This window comes from Pteropus alecto, unplaced genomic scaffold, assembly GCF_000325575.1.
Source record: "Pteropus alecto unplaced genomic scaffold, ASM32557v1 scaffold115, whole genome shotgun sequence".
NCBI lineage: Eukaryota > Metazoa > Chordata > Mammalia > Chiroptera > Pteropodidae > Pteropus > Pteropus alecto.
Window position 1 is genome coordinate 2,554,562 of NW_006436814.1, and position 25,278 is coordinate 2,579,839.

A 25,278-nucleotide genomic window follows, 5' to 3' on the forward strand; every position below is an offset into this window, starting at 1 on the left:
CTAAGATGGGGAAACTTGCCAACATGAAATGGTCAGCAGAATCCAGGCCCATCTGACTCCAAAGCATGTGTTCTTTCCACTGTATCAGCTGCTCTGTTACCCACCACTCAGCTTTGATCGCTCTGGCTAATGTCACTGCTGTTACAAGCTGATGCTCCAGAACCAGAACCCAACTTCTACATCTAATCCTGCACTGTTTCTATAATAAACTACTGCCTTAAATTAGATATTGATGGTACTGGAACAATGGGACATATACATGCAAAAAATGATCTTTGTACCATATACAAAAATTAACTCAAAATGAATCTGAGACTTAAATGTAGAACTTAAAACTATAAAACTTCTAATAGGAAACATGGAAGAAAAACCTTTATTCTCTTGGATTAGGCAATGATTTCTTAGATATGGCATCAAAAGACTGATCCACAAAAAAATATTAAAAATTGTACTACATCAAAATTTAAAATTTTTGCTCTTCAAAAGATTTGGTCAAGAGAATGAAAAGACAAGTTGCAGACTGAGAATAAATCTTTGTGAAACACATATCTAATAAAAGACTTGTACATATACAGAATATAGAACAAATATATCACTAAGCACATGAAAAAATACATCATTTGTCATTAAGGAAATTCAAATTAAACCACAATGTGACATCACTCGACAACTATTGGAATGATTAAAAAACAAAAAAGAAAAGTAAAACTGACAAAATCAAGTGGTGGCAAGGATGTGGAGTAACTAGAACTCATTCATTGCTGGCAGGAATTCAAATGCTACAGCTACCTGGAAAACAGTCTGGCTTGCAAAATTTAACATATATTTACCATACAACCCAGCAATTCTACTCCTAGGTATTTACTCAAATGAAATGGAAATTTATATTCACACAAAAAACTGTATGTGAATGTTTATAGTGTCTTTATTGATAACCACCCAAAACTGGAAAAGAACCCAACCGTCGTTCAGTGGGTGGATAAACAAACTCTGGGAGAGCCACATAATAGCATACTGCTTGGCAACAAAAGGAAACTAAATACTGAGCTTACATATTTACATATGTGTGTAAAATTAACATAGCTGAATATCAAACGCATTATGCTAAGCAAAGGAAGGCAGAATCGAATGGCTGTTCGGATCAACTTATATGACATTCTCAAAAACGGAGAGCTCTTGTGAAAGAAAGCAGATCGGGGGTTAGCAGCGTCTGGAAGCGGGGGGTAAGGGTCACCTACAAACCATTACGAGGGAATCGTGGGGGTGATGGGACTGTTCTATAACTTGGTAGTGGTGGTGGTTGCAGACTGTATGCATTTGTCAAAACTCATAGAACTATATGCTAAAAAGAGTAAATTTTACTGAATGCAAATTATACTTCCACATTTAAAAGTTAGATAGGGAAACTATATCTGTTATTTGTAAAATATAGAGACAGCATATCTGGCTGGTTAAGAATATAGCCTTTGAAGTTGAAAACCCCAGTTACCTCAACTGCAAAATGGAACTAAGAGCGACCAGCGCCCTCATAGGTCATGAAGATTAAATGAGATGAGGTGCATAAGTTACTCAGCAGAGTACCTGGCACACAGGAAGGGCCCCCAAAGCTTCGGCAGGCACTGTAAACTACAATATTCCCTGAGGAAGATCACCTCAGTCTACGTCACTTTTTGAACACTGTGTGCCATGTGCTGTGCCAGGAATTGTGCCTGGTACACAAGGAAACACACTTCTGTGTCACAGTAGCTGCCGTCACTGAATCTGTTTCCTGAACTGGAGCCTCCTGGAGACCAAAAGCCACAAGAAAAGCATTTTTGTGCAAAAATTGGAAAGGTTGTGAGATGGAATTCATGTCGCCGGAAATCGTGGAGAGACCCTCTTCCTACCCCTGGGTGGACTTTTGGACAAACCAGAGCAACATGAAGAAGCCTGGGGAGCACAGCTGCCTGCTCCCCAGGGAGAAGGCAGAGTCACAGCACTCCGTCCTGTGATGTGGTGGACAGCGTCGTCCAAGGCGAACACAATTGCATCATTGTTGAGTTCCGGGCCGACGTCGGAGCCCCGTGCACCAGGCCCAGGAGTCTCTCCTGGTATTACGTGGTAACACTGCAGACAGGACTATGTGGTTATGAAGTCAATAAATTCCTTTCCTCACTTTAACACTAATGACGGCCAGCACGGCACTCACTCCAGGGGACCCATTCTTCTGGTTGTTTGAGAAACATGACACAGGCAACACAGAGTGACTCTCTGTTCTGACTGCTTACACACACACACACACACACACACACATTCAATCCCCCACCAAATCTTCCTAATCTTCCTGAAGATAAGGTAATTCAGTTATGATGAAAACTCTAGAAACAGGAAACACATTCTGCTTAGATTGCTAAAACTTGAAATGTAAAACAACTCAGAGCTGCTTGGGCTCACCAGCCCACCACGAGGCATTTCTATTTGCAATTAATTTAGTAAAATAGAGAAAGGAAGCAGCAAAAAAAATCTTGGTTTACTAATGACCTTTAAACAATTGCTCATATTTCAAACAAATTTGAGCTGCCATAGAATTTTTTCTCCGGCGGAGTACTCTGGTTTCCTTTGAACACAGCATTAATGCCAAGGCCCCCTTATCCTCCCTCACAACTGCTGCTTCTTCCTTTGGCTGTATCCCGCCTCCTCCCCGCAGATTCACAGTTTAACAGTGACGGGCCAGCTGAGGTGCAGCATGTGTAGGAATCGAGGCGGTTCTCACTTCTTTGTAGGATGTGAGCGACTTCAGGGCTCCCTAGCTCATAGACGTTGGAGGACAGGGGTCTCAGAAGGGAGCAAAGACAGGGAATTCTCTGTTACGGACAGAGACTCTGAAAGGAAACTAAAATAATTACCGAAGACAACAACATTGCTTTGTTTCAACAGAAGAAATAAGAGGAAGTGGACATTTGATGCAGCGTCAGGGAGTGAGAAGCTGACTAGGGCTTCCCTAATCTAGAGCTACTTATTAAACCGTTGTCAGAATGACTCTGCTTACTCTGTCTCCATAGAAGCCTCCATGATGACAGGAGATACGGATCCCTGCGCCACAGATCGGCTGGCACTGGGTAAGAGACACGCTCGTGCCTGGAAGCGCTCAGGGGAATTAGATCATTGTTTAACTTCACATTTTCCTTCGCCTCCAAAGACTTGAATTCTTACCTATGCACTTGGCAAGCGAACTACAGACTTCCAATCAAGATGTTTTCAGTTCAGACTTTAAAGTGCTCCCTCTACTCCAAACCCACAGTAATGATAAATAAAATATAAAAAGAAACCAAAAATAGCTTTACTAAGTCAAAAACAAGATAAACATCTCCCTGGCCCACAAATAAACAGAAATGCAAAGCAATAAGCAAGTGGAAGCTAGGGCCTCAGATCTGGAAGCAGTTCCAGTGGTTAAAAGAGAAGAAAAATGCTTCATATAAGATAGGTGAGTCGAGTCAGCTTTAAAACTTAAAGCCAGGAGATGAGGTGAGGCTCCCTTGTTTATAAAAAGAAGCTAAAAATGCAGGGCTCATGACCTGTTCCTGGGGGCTAAAAATTTATAAGGAGCCGTGGGCCTGAAAGGCTAGAAGACACAGAGTCCCTTCAGGTACAGAGACGAGATGTCCTTTAAAGTCACTGGATCTGCAGTAGCTGTCACTGTGGTGTGACGGTTCCAAATGCCGATAAATCCTGGTTCTGAACTGGGGCCTGAGGGCTCCAGGAGAGGCCGGTACAAACCTACCAGATAAAGGGGGTGAGCACGTTAGGAGAGAAAGGAATGAAACCAAAATGACCTAAAAAATGAGCCAGCCATACAAAATTCCAAAACACTTAGTGAAAAGCAATGCTAAGGAAGATAGCCAACAAAAATCAATGATCGGAACACGATTTCACTCCAGTAAAATAAACTACGGCACTGACTTACCAAGACTTAAAACAAGTATAATTAGGATGGTCAAAAATAGAAAAATAACAGTGTGGCATGCGTTAGAAATGAATAAGAAATTACAAAATGGAAGTAGATAGAAATAAAATAAACAAGGAGTTATGGGGAAAAAAGGTGAATTTGAAATCCTGGAAACAGAAAATAGTCATTAAACTAACCCAGAAGCCAAAAAAAACAAAAAACAAAAAACAAACAAACAAAAAAACCCAGAAAAACATCCCAAACACGTGATTTAAGAGAGCTTCAGTTTTGGAAAATATGGAATAAATGCCGGAAGCTGAAAGGGGTTCATTTTGGGGGAGTAGGACTTGGGCAGGAGCAGAAGGAAAGTGTACTGTTTTCAGTTGGGTTCTAGAACTTTGACTTTTCAAAGTGTATACATGTATCACTTTAATAACAATTAAAATAAAAAATTTAAAAGGCTGTAAGAAATAACATCAGTGAAAGAGTACCCGACGGCTATGCTTTCTTCTAGATAGTCCCAGTGTTATTTATTCCTAGAATGAAGCAGACCATCAGAAAGAGCTGAGATTATATAATTTTTCATCCTTCTTATTACTTCTTTCGTTAATTTATAATCTGAAATTACGTCAAGCAGCCACATTGAGGACTGTTATAAAAATCCACTGTTTAAATTATTGCGCAGTTCTGATGAGAACGTCGGCATTCAGGCTCAGCGGGACCCGTGTGAGTGCCTCAGGCCCCGGGGCCAGAAAACTACGTACTTCAGCTCAGGACATGTGTGTAACTTTTGAAATTAGTCTTTTAGCTTTGGCTTCTGGGAAATTTAGAGTGAATTTGTGATTTATTTCTTGTCACTATAAAGGATCCCAAGGTATGCTTTCTGGGTACTAAACAGCTTTCATCTTATTTCTTGTCAGTCTTATTTCACAAATCAGAATGAAATTTATTGCTGTTGTCCTAGATACACATATGAATATGTGTGCACATACATCTACATGCTACTTCAGGATCTTTTGGGTGGGGGAAAGCATACAATCAGATAAAACAAGTTATAGAAAACAAGTTGAAAAAGAAGAGAAAAACAAAGTAAGAGAGGAAAAAATAGAGAGAAGAGAAAGGAAACGAGTGTAGCTGGATCGTGGGGTCGTGACTTCGGAGGACACTGAGTGCCAAACTACGAGTTTGAAATTTATCCTGAAGACTAACGATAACGCTAAATACTTTGAAACTTCTGATACAGAAACAGCGATATTTAAGAAAACTTACTCTGAAACAGTGTGCACGATGGATGAAAGGGAAGAAACTGAAAGCCAGATGACCAATTAGGGGCCATTTCAATAATCTAGGAGGCAATAGGGCTGTGAGTAAATTAACAGACACTGTGTTTTAAAAGACAGATCAAAGGTAATCGGCTTTAGGAAAGAAAAAGTGTCATGGCAAGTAAATATAGCTTTTTTTTTTTTTGGTAATAAAACATGCGACATCTAAGGAAGCACACTATCCACTATCCACAAACTTATGGAAATAATCAATTCCATTTGGTCTGTTCTGCTTCTATTGCCTTGGATTTTGACCTGGAAAAGCCATGGGAGAAACTAAATCATTACAAAACCTCCTTTAAAAGGTAAACTTTATTTCTTCCCCAAATTAAGGGGCTGCTGATTACAAATGACAGCTAACTCCACACATGCAAATTACATCCACTATTAAAAGACCTTTTGCCTTCCTGAAACATGATACCACGGGAGCCTATAACATGCAGACATAGGCATGTGATGAATACAGCTTGATGCAGGGACCTGTTAAGATGACTTTTCTCGGTTCCAAGAAAAGCAGAAAAAGAAGCCTAAAAACTTGAAATCTAGGAAATGAAGTAAATTTAATTTTATCTGAATTAATTTTGAATTTATGATCTTTTGGAATTCACTAAGCTGAATTTACCTATATTATTTTTTCAAAGCAAATCAATAAATAGCATAGAGATTTCAGAAGGAATGTATATATCACTAAACAATAAAATTCTCATATAAATAAAAACTTGAAAGTAACTGATGAACTAATTGAAATAGAGTTTATATTCTCGTGTAAATACATGCCCTACTCACTTCCACTAGGAAACATTTCAGAGAAACATGAGCTAACAGGGCTGAAAGGGGCCTTAGGACCATCTAGCCTAACTCCCTTGTTTACATACAGTATCTGTCCTACCTGTCTGACTCGCTTCATTTAGCATAATGCACTCAAGGTCCATCCATGTTATCGCAAATGGCAAGATTATCTCCTTTTTTATGGCTGAATAATATTACACTCACACACACACACACCCCCCCAAACACACACAGTGCTGACCTTTGAACAACATGGGTTTGAACTGCGCAGGTCCACTTATATGAATATTTTTTCAATAAATACTATAAATGTATTTTCTTTTCCTTATGATTTTCTTAACATTTTTTCTCTAGCTTACTTTATTGCTAGAATACAGTATAAAATACTAAATATGTGTTAAGTGACTGTTTACCTCATTGGTAAGGACACACAGTGCTGACCCTTGAACAACATGGGTTTGAACAGCACAGGTCCACTTATATGAATATTTTTTCAATAAATACTATAAATGTATTTTCTTTTCCTTATGATTTTCCTAACATTTTTTCTCTAGCTTACTTTATTGCTAGAATACAGTATAAAATACTAAATATGTGTTAAGTGACTGTTTACCTCATTGGTAAGGCTGCCAGCCAACAGCTGGCTATTAGTAGTTAAGTTTGGGAATCAAAAGTTACATGAGGATTTTTGACTACACAGGGAGTTGCCTACACTAACCCCTTGCATTGTTCAAGGGTCAACTGTATATCTCATCTTCTTTATCCATCTATCCATCGAAGGACACGTAGGTTGTTTCCATATCTTGGCCATTGTAAATAATGCTGCAATGAACACGCAGGTGCAGATATCTTTTCGAGTTTACGTTTTCATTTTCTTCAAATAAATAGCCAGAAGTGGAATTGCTGGATTATAAAGTAGTTCTAGTTTTAATTTTTGAGGAGCCTCCATACTGTTTTCCATAGCGGCTGCATTAATTTATGCTCCCACCTACAGTGCACAGGGGTTCCCTTTTCTCCACATCCTCTTCAAAACTTGTCATTCCTTGTCTTTTTGATAATAACCATTTTAACAGGTGTCAGGTGATGCCTCATTGTGGTTTTGATTTGCATTTCCATGATAAATAGTGATGCTGAACATCTTTTCATGTCCCTTTTGGCCATCTGTATGTCTTCTTGGCCATCTGTATATCTATTCAGATCTTTTGCCTATTTTTAATTGAATTTTTTTTTTTTGCTATTGAGCTATATGAGTCCCTTGTATTACAGATGATGTAATAAATCAAAGAGGTCGAATGCCTTGCCCAGAACCACTCAGTTTGTTAGCTACTGAATGGACTAGAATCCGGCAGAATAACTGAACACTTTTTTGATGATACCGTTGGGCCTATCTCTAACACAATATTTGTGATGATTAACATATGTGTCGACTTGACTGGGACACGGGGTGCCCAAATATTTGCTTAAACATGATTCTGGGTATGTGTGTGAGGGTGTTTTTGGACGAGGTTAACATCTGAATAAGCAGAATGAGTAAAGCAGACTGTCCTCTCCAGTGTGAGCCTTGCCCAGTTCAAAGGCCTGAATAGAACAAGAAGGCTGACCTATTGCACGTGACAGGGTACACCTCCTGCCCAGCTGCTTTTGAGCTGGGACATCGTTTTCCTGCCTTTGACTCAAATGGAAACACTGGCTCTTCCTGAGTTGGACTGAAATTACACCATTAGCCCTCCCGGGTCTCCCGCTATTGACTACAGATCTTGGGACTTCTCAGCTTCCACATTCAGATGAACCAAATCCTTCAATCAATCAATCAATCAATCAATCTCTCTTTCTCTCTCTGAGGCAACAGGGCTGCACACATGAACACATATCCTATTGGTTCTCTTTCTCTGAAGAATCCTAATACGATATTAAAGAAACTTTTAGCTTAAAGGAGGAAAGAAAATGGTCCCAATGGGTGTGGAAGATACTGTAGGTCAGCTAACCAAGAGCCATCCGTGACCTTCCTCTCCCTCATCATCCTCTAGTATAAGGGCTGACAAGCTAAACTGTGGTTTCCTCACCTCTCTCACAGGTAAAAGTGGTCATGTAACACAGTTCCAAGCACTAAGATGCAGGTGGAGCTCTCTAGCAGGGTTCCCCTTTGTTCTTCGTATTACCTCTTCTTTTTCATGTCTAGAGCTTGGACACACTGAGTGGGAGTTGGGGGAAGCAATCATCCTGGGACCATGAGGACAAAAGTCACATGTTAGGGATGGCTAAGGAGGAAGACAGGAGAATCGTGGGTCTGTGATGAGCTCCATGAGAAGGAGCTCTCATCCTGGGCTGCTTCTCCAGAATTCTGGAGACAAATACGCCACACCTACTAAAGTCAGTTTTAGTAGGTTATCTGTCATTTGTAGCCAAACCGTTTTCTAATGGACTATTCCAGTCAGAGTTCAACTATAACAATGAACCAAAAGTGAACACGACCCCAATTTTAATAAAATATAAGCACTTATTAAAAAATGTTTGTGGGTCTGCCATATAGAAGCCATGAAAGAGGGTAATTTAGTAACCTGAAAACCTTCCCAGTCCCAGCCAAGGGTATGGGTGGGAAGCTGGCCTGCTGTCTGCCATTGCAGATCACAGTCTGGGGAGAAATCCCAGGGGAGTTCCCTCCGCTTCTTGTTACCTTGTGAGTGGCAAAGGCTGACACTAAAGTAGATTGAATTTTGGGAGGCTATTAGCAGTGGATCTAGCTTTTCCCATTTAAATCACCTCTAAAAGTTCTCTTTAATGAAAACCTACTCATGGCCACTAAGTCCTCCATCATTAGAATGAGCTCATGGTCCTTTCTCATGCAGTGAAACTGACAACCTTTCTCCACCAACGTTGGCCCCAGAAGTCAGAGGGGGCTGTGATATAGCGGAAGGAACACTAGTCAAAAATCTGGGTTTGAGACTTGGTTCTGACATTTTTTTCCTTCATCCTATCCAGAAGCATCTCTCCAAACTTTCTATTTCCTAATTTGTAATTATTGAGTTCAAACGAGGTAATGATCACAAAAGAATTCCAACAAATGTAAAACACTCTACAAAAGTAAGACTCATCAGATAACCTGACTGTGTGCAAACTAAAAGTTAATAGGATCAATGTAAAGAAAGTATATGTGTAACATGAGAAAAGCTCATTCATTGTCTTTATGACATTTATTTTGGCTCTTCCCTTTTCAGAGAGTAGAAGTTGCTAGATAAATGATCTCTATCTAACAAAGTGTGGAAGCAAAAAGCCTCACAAAACAAATTTTAAAGAGATAAAAACTAGATATAACTTGGTCTCTTCATCGCTGAGAAATACTGTTACCAAGCGAGGTTGACTTCACCCTCTTACGACCTGTTCTAAAGGCACTCTGGCCTTCAACACCGTGTCATTACGTGTTTAATGCCCACATCCCCTCTAGACTCTAAGCTCCATGGATCTTTACCTGAGATTAAACTGCTTATTGCTTAGTTGGTGATAAACATTCCAGTAAATAAAATATATGCAGCACTGTGCATTATTTTATTTACTTCTGTTTCCTGCTATGCACTGACGGTCATTTACTTTTGGATTCATGAAATAGAAGCTGAGTTCTCTGAAGGATCATCGTGATGTGACTGGGAGGTGTTCCAAGCTGGTTCCACACAACATACCTTATCCTGGGTTTGGCACCGGGAACAGTCACATTCAAAGCAGTACTGGTCCCTCAGCTGCTTCCGGCGCTCCTCACTGGTCATCAGCATGTCCAGGTAGCAGATGGTGAGCTGTGGAGGTCACAGAGAGAAATGGGGCCACGTGGCTACTGTGTTCATTTCTTTAACAAACACTTACTATTACTGCTAATTCTTAAAGTAAAACATGTTTTTATTACACACGAAAAAAGTCTAAGAGAGAAGATACTACTTACAGTGTCTCCACCCAAATAAATACATGTAAAATTTTTAATGCATCACCTTCCAGTCTTTGTTACATAGTGAGCACGTATGTATCACACATTTATTTTAAAGAACTGGGCTCACTAACTCGAGACATTTTTATGCCTTACTTTTTATTCAGTAGACAGTGAAATATCAAGAGTTGTTATATGTTCGGTATTACTAAGTTTGGGAATAAATTCTACAAGCACTGGTAATTGGAGAAGCCAAAATAATCCTGGCAGTCAAACAGGTAGCAGATGACATGGCCAGATTGTTCTTAAATCCTAATTCAATTCTGTTGCTGCCTCACAGAATTTAGGGTCAACCAGATTTGCTATCTTTGCAATGAGGAGATTGCTCGCTTACTTTTGACTAGATTTAAAAAAAAAAAAAGGTGGCATGATTTCCAAATAGGGAGAATTTAATGTCAGAATGCAATCACTGATGGAGGCTCTAAAACTGACTTCCTTGGACCCTTTCAAATACCTTCTGCCTTGGAAGGCGAAAGGTCGCAGGCAAGAGGGCACACACACTTCGGGGGACTCCCGCAGGTTCCCCTCTGGCCCTAAGACTCCATATCAAGATATAGGGCATCAGGTGACATCGTGATGTTTCTCATTTCTCACTTGATCAGATCTCCTGGGTACTGAAAGTCTAATTCGAAATATACGAAATCCAATTCCTGCTCTCCCCTCAACCTGTTCCACCTCAGTTGGAGGTGCCCAATCTCAACTGACAGTAATTCATCTTTTGCATTATCCAACCTGAAACTTCTGAGTCGTCCTTGATTTCTCTTTCCTTCACACTCCTTATCCAATCCACCAGGAAATCCGTGGGCTCAGCCTTAGAACTATATCCAGAACCAACCACTTCCTACCTCTTCCAATGCTACCATCCTGGTCTCGGCCACCACCATGTGTAGCCTGTAAGACGCAAGTCTCACAGTTGGTCTCCCGCCTCTCCCCTGGCCCCCTGCACTGCATCCTCCAGAGGATGCTCTGAAAACAGAAGTCGGAACAGATCTCTCTTCTGTTCAAAACACTCCAGCGGCTCCCACTTCGCTTAGAGTAAAGGCCAAGTCCTCACGACGGAGTCCCACAACTCAAAGTGTGGCTCCTGGACAGTTGCTAGTCCATGGTATTACTAGTCTACCATGAAATAAGTAAAGAAATGCAAAGTTAACATTTAGACACTTTATAGCAAGATGGAGTGTCAATCAAATCTCACTTCCTCTCTGAGGTCTAACCCGAGGACCCTATTTAAAATAACAGCCTGATTCCCGCCCCACCCCAGTACTTTTAATTCCCTTACCCTTCCCTAATTTTTCTCACTGTGTAACATATATCAGCTTGTGACGTACTGTATAAACGGCTTCTTTGTTTGCGTCTATGGGTAGGAAGTGATTATGGGGTACATGTGGTGGGGGAAGAACGGGATGCTGTGGGAGAGGAAGGAGGCAAGATTATGCTCGGAGGGAGATGACAAAAACTGCCCAGAGCCAACAACCATGTGGTCTTTCTCAGGCTTAAAAGAAAGCATCTCGGGGCTACGAAGCGTGATCTTACTTGTTTGACAGCATGGCAGGGCACGGATGCCACCCTCTCTGATGGAAAAGGCAGCTGAAGGAGGACCCCACAAAAGCAGTCAGTGGGGAAGAAGGCTTGGTCCAGCCAGCCAGAGACGTCAAACCCACCATGGCCATCACGAGGGTGACAGAAGTCACGGCCTCGCCCAGCTAGGTGGCTGTCTATGCACCCTTCTGAGTTAGGCAATTATAACATGCCACTCCATACACAGAAACGACAGTGCTACCCTTCAGAAATGTTGACAGTGACATTATTGAACTTCTACTACGTGCCAGGCAGTCACCTAGGGGGGCAGCACGAGGCAGTGAAAACAGCAGAGGTGTTGGATCCCTCTGGGATTTGCGCCCACATCTGAGTCGAGCCTGATACGCTTCTTAAGTGAACTCTGCTGCTTCTCGTGCTTCTGGGGGCTGTAGGGGAGACTGGCTTCCGAAGGAGCTGCCGCGGCACCGGCCAACCCGAAACTCTCAAGCCGGTGCTAAGCGATGTTCTGTGACAACTGGGCTCCTTCAGCTGAGACCACAGCACTTTTTCATACCCTATATCTTTCTCTTGCTTCATGATCCGAAGCCAGGGCCACCCCTTAGCGCAAATGGCCATTGTATAAGGCAAGTTCCTCTTGCGTAGAGAGAATTCTCTACCTCAAATTCCAAATAACCAGTATCTGAGGGCTCTTTTACAACAGCCCGTGAGTGAGTCCGGGGTGGCATGGATGTTCATCTTGTGCTCTCAGGCTCTCAGCCTGTTTCCTTAAACGAGGCGAGATAGCAAAATGAGCCGGTCTGTGTTCCCTCTTGGGTTAACTCTGGACCCTAATTCTCGATCCAGCCCAAGGGCTCTTAGTCATCAGCCTCGGCTATCAGATCGGATCAACTGGCAGCAGTTACTGGGCGATTACAACATGCCCATTGTGAAGCCAATGAATGGGGCCTGCCACGCTGGAGAAACATGCTTGGCTAACCCAAGAATTTACTACAAAGGCCAAAACTCATGAGTGATCATGCCAGATGGGGAGCGGGCAACAGGCAACAGGAGACTAGTTATTTCACTTAACCCAATAAACAGACTCTTAGAGCGCCCCCCCCCCCCACACACACTCCCTGTAACTGCCTGTGACCATTACCTGGACCAACGAGAGCTTCCTAACTGGCCTCCCTGCTGCCTTCTGTCTGCCTTTCATCTTCTAAACCGCTCTGAGAGATGTCTTCCTACAGCTCGCATCTGATCGTGTCATTTCTCCGCATGGAGATTTTGGGTGGCTTCTCACTGCCTACAGGATAAAGGCACATGAGGGCTTCCCAACTGATTTCCTGTCTGCCTTTCCAGTGTCAGCACCTCCCCGCACACCATATGGTCCGTCACAATCACGCACAGAGCTACACCTCTGAAACAATGCACACGATGCCAACGTGTGCCTTATTCAGAACTCTCTTATCCTTCGAGCTTGACTCAAATTCTCCTCTTCCAGTAAACTCTGCCCCGTTTCCCACTTGGTGCCTTTTATGACAGTAAAGTTCACAAAATACACTGTATCAAAGCTGAAGGTCTCAATAGCAAAAAGCATCTCTATTTGTATTTTTGGGGGAAAAAAAATATAGCCAGATTACTAGCTGATAATGATAGCTAAATCATTTTATCATCCAAAGATTAAAACCCGTATTAAAGACTCATTGACACACCAGTTTTAATGGAGAATTTGCTCACTAAATGTAGGATTCATTTAGCGGGAACATATATATATATGAAACTTTGCCATTGATCTGTGGATGCTTTAATGGAACAGAACAAACTTGCATTAAAATATTAATGCCACTGATCGTTGCTTTGCCATTTCAGTTCTTATGGAAAATGCAGTAAGTCATTTCCAGCATTAGGGTAATATCATGAAACATATTTGCGGGATACTGAATATATTGCTTACTTGAAAATTTTAAGGCAAAACAAACGCCTTTTCCACAAAGCACATCTTTTAACTATGTCCAACTGGGTAGATAAAATGATCAAATTAAAGATAGACTTTGTTTTCATTTCTGGAATTACTTGTCACAATTATAAATTCTTATGCTAAAACTGGCTCTGAACTGAGAAAAGTCTGAAACATCTCACTTCTTTTTAAAGTCGAACCTGAGTGTTATTCTTGTCTCTTTTCTTTGTCACATCCTTGTAGCTGATTATGAAATCCTGCTAATTTTAGCTTCTACATATTATATTCTCCAGACTCCCCCATCACGAGTCACCACCTGAATTCCCCGTGACATCAGGCCGCCATCGTCACCTCTTGCCTGGATTACTGTATCCCTGGACCCTCCTTCTCCCGACCTTGCCTACATGCAGAAAATCCAGTCCTGCACTTCCTTTCTTAACCCTTCAATCACGTTCCCCTTGCCTGTCGCCCTCCCTCCCACGAAGGTTTACCCAGCGCCTCCTGTACACCGGGCGCTGCTGGGAAGCTGCAGACGAAGTGAGCTCCTCCTACGCGCCCACGGGCCCTCAGTCTGGTCCCCGCATAGTCTCTCATCTGCTGGTCACATTTAAATCCTTCCGTCTACTGATGCGAACGGCCTCCTGCTCCGTGAATTCTCCACTCTGCCTCTGGCCTCTGTGTCTTTGTCTAGAGCACCTTTCTCACCTTAGCCGGCTTTAACTCTGTGGGTGCTTGAAGAGCCTGGGAGCCACTTCCCTGGGAGCCTTCTTCGACCACTCCCCTCCCCCTCTTACCACCCCCGGTGCCCCTGCTCCGAGCGTCTGCGAAGCCCTGTGCACATCTATACTATTGTACTTCTCGTATTGTATTACCGTCTTCTGCTCTGTGTCAGCTTCCTCAAGGATGCCTGGACTCCTGAGGGCGAGGCTGAGTCCTCATCTTCTATTCCCTATGCCCACCTCATACAGCGCCCCGGTAAGTACGCAGCGAATCTATTAAATGACTTAGCAAGTGAGTAAAGATGATGAGGAAAGAAACAGACTGTCCTAATCCCCAAACACTCTAGATTAAAACTGACATTAGGGATACTGATATGCTCAATTTATGCAAATCACATTTCTCCCAACTGATATGGCTCCGGAGAATGTTGGCAGCCAGGGGCATTGTTTGTAACAGCTATAACCTCTTCCAACCAGGAATTCTCATGAGGGTGGCCTGGACTGTCCAGCTTTCCTCTTGATCTATGTTTTAGAAGACTGTGAGATGATGCTATTTATTTTATAGCTTAATAAAACCCTGAAAAGGCAGCCATCAGCAACCCAGCATGTCGGCCATGACTTAAACCATGATACAAATGACTCTCTGTAAGAAGAGACAAAAGGAAAAAAAACTGAAAAGACAACAAAAAAACAAAACAAAAGAAAATAAACCCACAACACATCCAACAACTGAGTATCACAATGAAAATCCTTAAATAGCAAAGTATCATAAATGGTACCAGTTTAAAGGGAAATGATCCAAAAGTGGTCCAAATGGTAGTTTTACGTGGAGAGGAACAAAGGGTAAGTCATTTCCACGGTGACTTCTGTTCGTGTGGAGTCCCACGCAATTTCCTGCTCTCCTGGCCTGAGGTTTGAAACGTTCCCATCTCAAACTGGCAATGGGCTGGCTTTCATGCTACCTCCTTTCCAAGGCCCACGGACATACCTGAGGACTGGTGGTAGTTTCAAACGGGAGGTGGAATCTATCCCACCCCTGATTTTGCCTTTAGCAAGCCTCATTCATTCACCCAACAAATACAGACTGAGGATCTTCAATATCACAGGCTGGGGTAGTCTTCCCTCACGGGGCCTGCCTCCTGGCACTTACATCCCAAATAGCACATGTTAAAACTAGAGGTGCCCAAATGAGCAATAAAGCTAAAATGCAAAGTTGATGCTGTGAAATTACCAAAATTTACTTCCTTATCCAATTGAACTAAAGCAAATATCTGCATGATAAAGGTCTTTTCTCACAGTTCTCTCTCTCTGTCACCTCTGCCCCAAGGGGCCAGTTTTAAATGTGCAGGATGTATTTTAGGTGTGGTGGGCGGCTACGGGCATTAACTGAGCAGAGACTAGAGACACCAGCCTTCTTCAATGAGGCTACAGTCCTACACAATGAACAACTGTTCCACCCGCAATGCCAACAGTGCCCACCATGGGAAGCGCTGCTGGTCTTCCTAATATGCTCAGTTTAACAGAAAGTCAATGGACAAAGGCTTACTGAATGCCTCCCGGGTGCAGGGAACGTGTTTGGTACTAAAAGAGATTCAAAAGTAAGACACAATTGCCTGTCCCCGTGAAGCTTGTAAATGAACAGAGAAGTCACCGAAAGAGCAGGAATAAATGCCCAAGAAATATTCGTAACCACCATCAGGGAGATCTCAGAGAAAAAGAGCTTCCTTTAATTTGTAAAATCAGGAAAAACTTTATTAGAAGAGATGGTGACTGAGAGGGCCTTGAAGAGTGTGTAGCATTAAGACAGGCAGAGAGAGCGAGGATAATGCAGCAGAGAAAACATCGGACACCGAGACTCGTAAAATGGTCTGGGGAAAAAAATGCGCTTTCTGAGCAAGCTTATGTAAGAGGGACTCCTGAGGGGGTGGGGGGCGGGTCCTCGCTTTGCTGAGAAGCTGCTCTGACAAGTTCTGTCTGGAAAATATTGGCGGCTGCAGGGCCTGAGGCTGGGCAGGACTGTTGTGTCAGGGGAGGGGAAGGGTTTGCTTGTTGCTCTAGAGATGGAAAGAGGAGGATGTGAAAAGTGAAATAAGCACCAAAAGACAAGGTGTATTTTCAACTAAATGAAAACCATCAAGGAGAAAAACTGGCAGCCAAGCCTAGAAAACAAGGTATAAGAAAATATCTTTGTTCTTTCTATAAATTCTAATTGTTTCTAAAAGTTTTCCTGTTTGTTTACCAAGTTGCCTGTTTTTTTAATTTAGTAAAACATCATCATCATCATCATCATCATCATCATCACCAGCAGCAGCAGCAAGCAGCCATCCCTCCGCTGCCAAATGAATGTTGCTGAAAATGGATAGCTCACCCCTTTCTCATCTGCCTAGAAGTCAAATATGGCCCCAGAAAAAAAAAAATCTAAGTTCCCCATATTGTTGACTGGTATGCCATGTACCTAGTTCTGAAACCTGCAAATTCAGTAAGTGGCTGTATAAGCGACAGCTCATTCCGTTGAAAATCAGTTCGGAGGGAGTCTTACCGATGCCAAATTCTTGTCTGCATAAAATATGGCACCTCTGAGTTTAGGTTTTATTGGCTGAGTGCTGCATAAATGCAGTAAAAGCTTATGACACTCTATTTTCATTGTAATAAATATCCACTTGAGCAAATTGGAAGGTAGAAGGAAACTGGGTTCTGAGAAGCATGATTATCTATAACCCAGAATTCAGGGTAGTGATTGTGCAAACCTTGGGCAGGCTCAGGGCCAGCAGCCTTGACACAGCCCATCTACAGCTGCCTTGTGAGACCGTGGACTGACTTGTGAGAAAGTTTCTCATCAAGAGGCTGGTCTGGCAGCATGCAAAACTGGAAGGGTTAAGGTCATTTCACTGCTGGAGGTCACCCCCTCCCCACTCCTGTCCTCTACTCCCTTTACATCTTTGCTTGAGTGACCACCTAAAAATGCCATAGGTTTGCAAAGGCCCAATGACAACCTGAAAGAGTAAAGCTTGTTTGCTTTCTTTATACCAAGGTAAAAGTGAGTCACCTCCAAAATGTGACTGGTCTTAGGAGTAAGTAAGGCTTTGGGATCTCAGTATGAGTCATCTCCAAAATGTGACTAGTGGTCTTAGGAGTAAGTAAGGCTTTGGGATCTCAGTCACAAGCTGGGCTGTCCTTCTTGCCCATGGACAGACGACGACTTGCAGAAATGGAAGAGGCCACTGAACTGTCATATGCACAAAGCACATATATTCTGTCACGCACACACCTCTCTCACACATATACAAAAGGAATTGTCATCATCCAGAAAAATGGTGATTGAAAAAAAATTAGCCCCTCTATAATCTGGAAGAAGTAATGGTAGGTAAATCGGTCGCAGGGTAGAGGTATTATATATCTTCCCCTTGCAGAAGGACAATGAAAAGCTGTCCCTCAGGCACAACTGGTTGTAGGAATGGGACCCCAGACAGGGTCTTTGATGGACAGGGAGTGGGAAATGGGGGCTCCTTACCTCCTCCCCCGCCTCGATGTCCCGGACTGCTCGCAGTAAGAGGTGGGGCCCGTTGAACACGATCGAACAGTTGGGGTCACAGCTGTGATTGAGCAAAGACATACTGGAGGAAAGAACAAAAAGCGGGAGACCATCATGGCTCAGCAGAGTCAAACATCTACGGTTAATGAATACAATGGGCCAAAGACACTTCAGCTGCGGGGAGGGGGCAGGTGCGGCTAACAGTGCAGCAGGGACCCAGTCCCCTGGGGGCGTCCCAGAAATGTCACTGGCCCACTCCTTATGAACTGAAATCCTCCCCAAGATGGAAGCTAATTGGTGAAGGTTGTTAATAAAAACAGTTTCTGAGTCTTTTTGGGGGGTTGGTGTGGGGAGGTAGTTGTCTCATTAGATGCCAGGCAATAAGGCAACCCAAGGAAGATGGGGGGGAAAATAACTGACTTGCAAAGAAATAATCTCTGAGATAATAGGATGCAGCAGTAATCACTGTCGCCAAGACGCCACTGACCTTTCGCACACAGGATCTCATTTGTTCAGCTCCCACGGAGGAGCGGCCACCTCTGCTAGAATATCCAGAACTGCAGAATAATTAGGAGTACTTCCTCTTAAAGAGAAAGCGGAGGTGACCTTGCTAACTAGATCCCGATGCATTCTGGGCAATGACCCCTGTCATGCATTACCTCAGAATAAAAGGGACTGGACTTAAGCCGCCACCATATTCGATGATAGAATAAGTGTAAGTGAGCAATTACTATGTAGAAAGCACTTTCTTTGCACATGAGCGTGTTTATAAAATTTAAGCATCATAATTAATCATCAAATTTAATCATGATAATCTTATGAGGATCATTTACAGATAAAGAGCTGTTCGTGGAAGTTAAATGACTTGCCTAAGGACACACAACTAGGAAGTGGTGACTGAATCTGAGCCAGGCGACCTGCACTCAGTGTGTGCACCGCTGTGTTACTGCTTTTTGAGGACCAACACCAACAGGCCCACAGTCTATGACCCATGTGAGGAGTAAGAAAGGAAACTAAAATCTCAGATTAGCAATTAATTACAAGAAAGACTATATTTGTATTTGGACCTTAATGGCATGAAGATAAAACGAGACTAGGAGTGACTCGAGTGCTTGTTAAGGGACAGTCTAGCAGCTCAGTGATAAAGGTCACTGCAGTGACAGCCAGAGAGAACCCTGCAGAAGACCGCGTCCTGCACATTTTCGTGTCCCCTGGAACAACGGGGCTCAGAGCATGCTAAGCCGAAGGACGACATGAACCCGACTGGTGTGGTCCAGACAGTTGGGTGAAATAATCACGGGCTTCGGCCCAGGAGGCTGGGGAATAAGATGACAGCAAGGGCGGGGGGACAACCAGATCTCATCCTGGTGGTTTCATAGCACCCACAGCCCCCGACTTCCACCCCAAAGTTCCTGAAAACAGAATTTAGGTCCGAAGTCTGCCTCTTTGTTAATACCACAGCATATCATGCGGGGTTATAAAACTTTCTTTAAATTTAACCTGTTCCATTGTCTTGTAAATTATCACTAGGTTTCAAGCCTGGCTCTTGAACCAGCTGCTGCACTAGCCTTGCTAAAAGGCTGGGGACCTGGATGGCAAGTAAAGTGGTTTCTCCCAGTAAATGAAATACCATCCACCATACCTAGGATATAGGCCAACACCAACTTCCTGCATCTCTGCGTTACAGATGGTGAAAGAATTGCAGATCACCTGTGAAAACAAGACAGACGAGAAGGATTACCAGCGTCGCCTAAGAAACTTCGCAGGCAAGAGAACAAAATTTTCAAAATAAAATGTACGGGCCTTTTAGTAGTTGCTTTGGAAGGATCTAAGCCAAACATGGATGCTCTTTCATCTGCAAAAGAACATTCCTGGGACATACTTTCCTTAAGGACATCAGGTGGCTAAACACAAAAACACCAACATCCTATTAAACCTGTTGGGCTCACACAGGCCCTACGGATTTCAGTCTGATCCTTCCCTGCACAGTTACGCCGCTATGTTAAAAGTTCAAAATTCAGAACATGGATAATCTGTTTATTGAGACCTAGACTCTCACCACATCGGATTGTTCACTCAAACCGCCTGCAGTTTCCCAGTGCCACTGTGTATCTGGTGAGCGACAGCGGCCTGGCTTTTAGTCCCACAAAGAGTGAAGTCACTGCACCCTGAGTGAGTCTGGGATCCAGTGATGACAGACCACGACGAACACAGGATGTCATTCGTTCAAGCCACAGCCTGTACGAGGCACACGGAACCCCTGACTGAGTGCACAGCATAGTCCTGTACGCGACGGGCAGATGGGGCCAAAGAAGGAAAGATGCAATCACTGCGCCCAAGGAACTTAAAGCTATGGAAGGCCACGCGGAGTCACGGAAAGGGCGCTGGACTTGGAATCAGACGTCTACGTCCTGGCCCCACATCACCGCCTCAGGCAGGTGATAGGGATCAAGCAGTGAAGAAAAAAATAATAATCCTGCTTTAATGGAGCATAAGTTCTAGTGGTGGGGGGAGGGGACAGATAAAACTCAGTGATAGAAAAATGTCACATTTGGATAAATGCTAAGGCAGAAATAAGGTAAAAGGACAGGAAAAAGTGCTCAGAGAAGCTCTTTAGGATAAGGTGACGTATAAGCCGAGACCTGAAGGGACCGTGGGAACGAACACGTGCATACCGAGGTGCTGAAGCCTCACTCGGGAGAAAGAGCGCAGAGGCCCTGAGGTGAGAACGCTCTTGGGCACAGACTAAAAGCAGGAAGGTGAGCGTGGCCAAGCAGAGTAGCTAAGAAGAGGAGCCAGATGGGATCAGAGGGGCAGCTAGATCACATAGGAACTCATGGCCATGTTTGGATTTTATTGTGAATGAGATGCAAAGCCAGTCTGAGTCCGGGAGCGAACAGGTCTAATTTCTGTTTTGCAAGGATCGCGCTGGCTGTCGTAAAACTGTCGTGGAGAATGGGTTACAGAGAGACGAGGGTGGAAGCAGAGGAGACAGGAGGCCAGTGCAGCAGCTCACGCAAGGGGTGACGGTGGCTTCGATGGTGGCAGCAGCAGAAGTAGGGAGAAGTGGGTGGTACTGCCAACAGATTTATTGATGAGCTGCTTCTGGGGAATGACAAGAGTCAAGGATAATGCCGAAGCTTAAGCCCGAACAAGGTTACAGCGGCCATTTACCAAGATTAAGACTGCTGTGCTGTGCAGTTTTGCACAATTCTGAGAGAAAGAGAAGCAATGCCACTCTGGTCTGCGGCTGAGAAGAGAAAATCTTCGGGGATCTGAATCACAAAGCAGGATAGAGACTCAGCGGGAGGCCAGACGACCGCTATACGTTGCAGGTTCAAGAGGTCCAGAGTGGAGACTGAGAAGGCACAGGCGGGCATGACACAGCACAATGGTTCTTGGGAGTCAAAACAAGAAGTTGACGTCCTGGACCAAGGCCGGACAGAGTGCTTGGTGGCAGTCCTTGTGCCCACAGCACAGACAGCAAGCAATTCTTAACTCGAAAACATATATTGTTAACGAGAAAACATTCCTTGCACATGGCAAAGGAAATTATTAAGCCTGTGTACACATTTTAAAAAAAGAAGACTGTGAAGGGAACAGGTTTGTTACAGGGATTTGGGAGGAAGTCCAACGGCTCTGTGTGAGTTATGTTAAATTTGAAACAGCCTATCGGATATCTAAGCCAAGACTGAGAAGGAGAAACTGGAATTCGGGGGAGTGGTTAGGGCTGGAGATAAAAACTTAGGACAGAACAAGACAAAGCCCATCGAGAAGAAAGCAGAAGCAGCCACCACAGACGTGAGATGAACCGGTGACTATAAATGGATGCTGACTTGTTATAAAGTGTCTGTGAAGGAAAATGCAGCAGCGAAGTTCCCTCAGTCCGGTTACCAGGAAAGAACATAAAGCACAAAAAAAGTGCTCATCCTCAAGAGCATCCTGCTGCTCCAAAGAGCTTTTACGTGAAACCTTGTGCGACCGGCCGTGATCTGGCACCTTTCCTCCAAAAGTCTAATAAAACGGCAGTAAATAAATTGCTGTATATACACATATTTTAAACACAAACTAGTTAAATTGCTTTAAGGGCATCTGTTTTATATTAAGGCAAAACAATGAACTGCCTATACATGTTTATGTATAAAACGGATGGTAAAAATGCGAGACAAAAAATCCTGTGTTTTCTTTTTGAAATTTTAAACTTTTAAAAATGGGTATGATTTGTGTGTGTATATGTGTGTGGCGGAGGTGGGGGGCAGTTGGAGATGAATCTTAACATGCTTTTTAAAAGTGTAATTAGGACTTTACCCAAAGCAACCCACCCATGAAAAACCAAGTCAAACAGACTTAACTTGCTAACTTTTAAATCAAATGAAAATTGAATCTTTTTTTCTGAACTGTAAGGCAAACTAAAGGTATTTCCAAGGTAGGTTTATTCTGATGGAATCTTTAAAAAGGAATAGCTAACGGGAGAAATGTCAACTTGATGATCTCTCCCTCCGGAAAACCTGGCCTGATCCCCCGACTTGGCTGACTTTCCACTTATCTCTTGAGCAGCATTTGTTACTCTGGATCATTATTTATCCGTTTACTTGACGCCGTACACGACTAGACTGTCAAATGCTTAGAAGGCAGCGAGAATGTTTCATTTACCGCTGGATTCCCGTGCCTATCACCATACCTGGCACATGAAGGACACTAATACACATTTTTTTCTGATAGAGGGATGGCTGCATGGCTGTGGGCCTCAGCATGCCCAGAGGGTCTTTATCCACAACAGGATCAGAGAAGATGCCAGAAACGAATCATAGGTACTCTGCAGGTGTGGAAGAGGGGAGATGGAGACAGTGCTGTGCCATGAAAAGGAGTGAGTAGAAGTAAACGTTTCACCCCTCCTGTCCCTAGGCAGCCATTCTTTCTCTCCATCCTAGATCATCTGTTTCATTCTCTTTTCCATCAGTCCAGTGGATGGAATGACAGTCATATCTAGGACTTGTTTGATTCTCTGCTTAAAATTCTGGGGCCTGATACATTAGGCACGAAAGAAATATTTGTAAAATGAATGAATGATAATTCCCACTTTCTTTCCTTTAATTTCTCTTGCATCCTTTTCTTTTATTATTCCCTTTCTTTCCTTGTTTCCCGTTTCCCATTTTCACGTGTATCCATCTGTCAGCCTCATCTTTCATCCGCCCCACTCTACAATACAAGTAGGATGTTTTAAAGTTTTATTTAACGGATTCTAGACAAGTTCCTCATTTGCATCACTCTGAGAGGAGTTACAGGCTAGTGTTTCTGAGTTAGTGAAGAAAAAATTTAACTTTTTGCCTTCTCCCACTTTTATTAACTATTAGTTTCATTAAGCACTATTTGAATTAAGAAAACTATTACAGAAAATATTTTTTACATGTATAACTAATAGAAACAGTAGATACAAGGTAGCTCCGGGATTTTTCCTTTTCTAAATGAAAGAATAGGTAGACCCCATGTCCATAAGTACTGAAAGGAATTTCTCTTTCTACCAAGAAATAAAAGAAAGGAAATACAGCCCAGAAATAAAAGCTTAAACACTTTTCAAAGTATTGGCTTTGTATAAACTGTTTTGTTAGACAATTTCACAGGATAAACTATTAAGGAATGAATGCTTCGCACAAAGACACATTTAGAAAAGTATGTTAATGGGATTCCAGCAGTCCCTCTTCTCTGAGGTTTTGCTTTCCACGGTTTCAGTTATCCGCGATCAACTGCAGTCCAAAAATATCAAATGGCCAATTCCAGAAATAAACAATTCACGTTTTAAATCCCATACTGTTCTCAGTAGTAGGATGAAGTCCCGCTCCATCCTCCCCAGGATGTGAATCATTCCTTTATCCAGCGTCTCCAAGCTGTGTACACTCCCCACTATTAGTCACTTAGTAGCTGTCTTGGTATCAGATCGACTGCTGAGGTATCTCGCCCTTATGTACTTCATAATCACCCCAGAGCCCAAGAGGAGTGATGCCGGCAATTCGAATATGCCGAAGAGAAACCATAAACTAAGCGAAAAAAGTTCTCCACTTACTAAGGAAAGAAAGAAAACATCACGCTGAGGCTGCTAAGAGCTACTGTAAGACCAAATGAATCTTCTATCCCTGAAATTGTGAAGAGGAAAAAGAAGTCCATGCTAGTTTTGCTGTCACACCTCAAACTGCAAAGTCACAGCGACAGTGTGTGCGTCGTGCTTCGTTGAGGTAGAAATGGCATCACACTTCATCACAGCACATTTGTGTAGGAAAAACAGCATATACAGGGGTGGTGCTACCTGCACCTACGAGCATCCGCTGGGGGTCTTGGAACGGAGCCCCTTCAGAGAAGGAGAGGCTATTGTGTTTCAATAAAAACAATTAGTTTAAAAATTTCTTTCTAAAAACTAAGCTTGAGTATTACTTTAAAAAAATTTCCCATGACATGAAATTAAAAACCTACATTTAAATTATTTTCTAATTGTTGAATGTAAAGTTATCTTTACTCTTAATAGTTTTTCTTTTGAAATAACCGAAAGCCTCCATAACACTGTAGCCTTTCTAGATGATAAAAGCTAGTGAACTAGTACAAGTGGTCATTGATTTCTAATATTTTGTAAAAACAACTCAGGTGAAGTTAAAAACATTCTATGAACCCAATTCTTATGTCACCTGGTTCAGGTTCTAGGTCTAGAACCTGACACTCATATTCTGAGGTTAAAAATTCTCCTGTAGGAATTAATGCCAAAACACGAAGAGAACACCATGGAGACTTAATTTATATGTGTGTTTAAATTTCAAATTTTTTCTCAAATTTTTTGAACCAGAAGCCTTTTATTGTAGCAGTAGATAAATTATTTCAGACACAAGGGAAAATCACCAACAGACCATTACCTTTTAATGGCAAAGTTCAACAGCCATAAGAAAACTTACAACCCATTTAGAAGAGAGTAATTCGACGCCATTACAGAAAAAGTCATCCGCTTCCCAGCACTTTCCCCTAATTACTGATTTTTACAAAGAACTTGGCCCCTGTGCAAGTAGCTATAGCTGGCTTCTAGCCTACTTCAAAGAATGCTTTCAATTTCAAAAATATATAAATTTAAAAATACATTTAAACAAAAGGGAACTCTGTTTCTGAACAGAAATATAGTTTCCTCAAAGACTATCTGCATCGCCTTTGTAACTTCTCTATTTAAAGTGTAAGTGGAATGCTCAGGGAATAGAACTTTTGACATATAAAGTTGATCAGTTAGAGAGACTGAAGGTAACTTTCCAAAAAGGAGCTAATTGCATTTAGTTTTATTAAGCTCCATGGACAGAAGGAAAGGAATTAGGAAGAGAGCAGGTATGAAAACCAAAAGCAGAGGTTTTCAAACAAAATAATTGCTTCTCAAAAGTTGATCAGTGAGAGACTGAAGGTAACTTTCCAAAAAGGAGCTAATTGCATTTAGTTTTATTAAGCTCCATGGACAGAAGGAAAGGAATTAGGAAGAGAGCAGGTATGAAAACCAAAAGCAGAGGTTTTCAAACAAAATATA

At 42.6% G+C, this 25,278-nt stretch overlaps 1 protein-coding gene across 1 annotated transcript in view; it reads right to left on the bottom strand.

The window, feature by feature from the left end:
• The window catches only part of SMYD3 (SET and MYND domain containing 3), a 548,731-nt gene that overhangs the window by 111,680 nt on the left and 411,773 nt on the right, over positions 1-25,278 (bottom strand). Inside the window, exons 6-8 of the mRNA XM_015591285.1 lie at positions 19,378-19,445; positions 17,715-17,817; positions 9,711-9,821 (exon numbers count right to left, since the gene is read on the bottom strand). Of these exons, the coding sequence (XP_015446771.1) occupies positions 9,711-9,821; positions 17,715-17,817; positions 19,378-19,445 (282 nt within the window). The remainder of the gene's footprint in view (positions 1-9,710; positions 9,822-17,714; positions 17,818-19,377; positions 19,446-25,278) is intronic.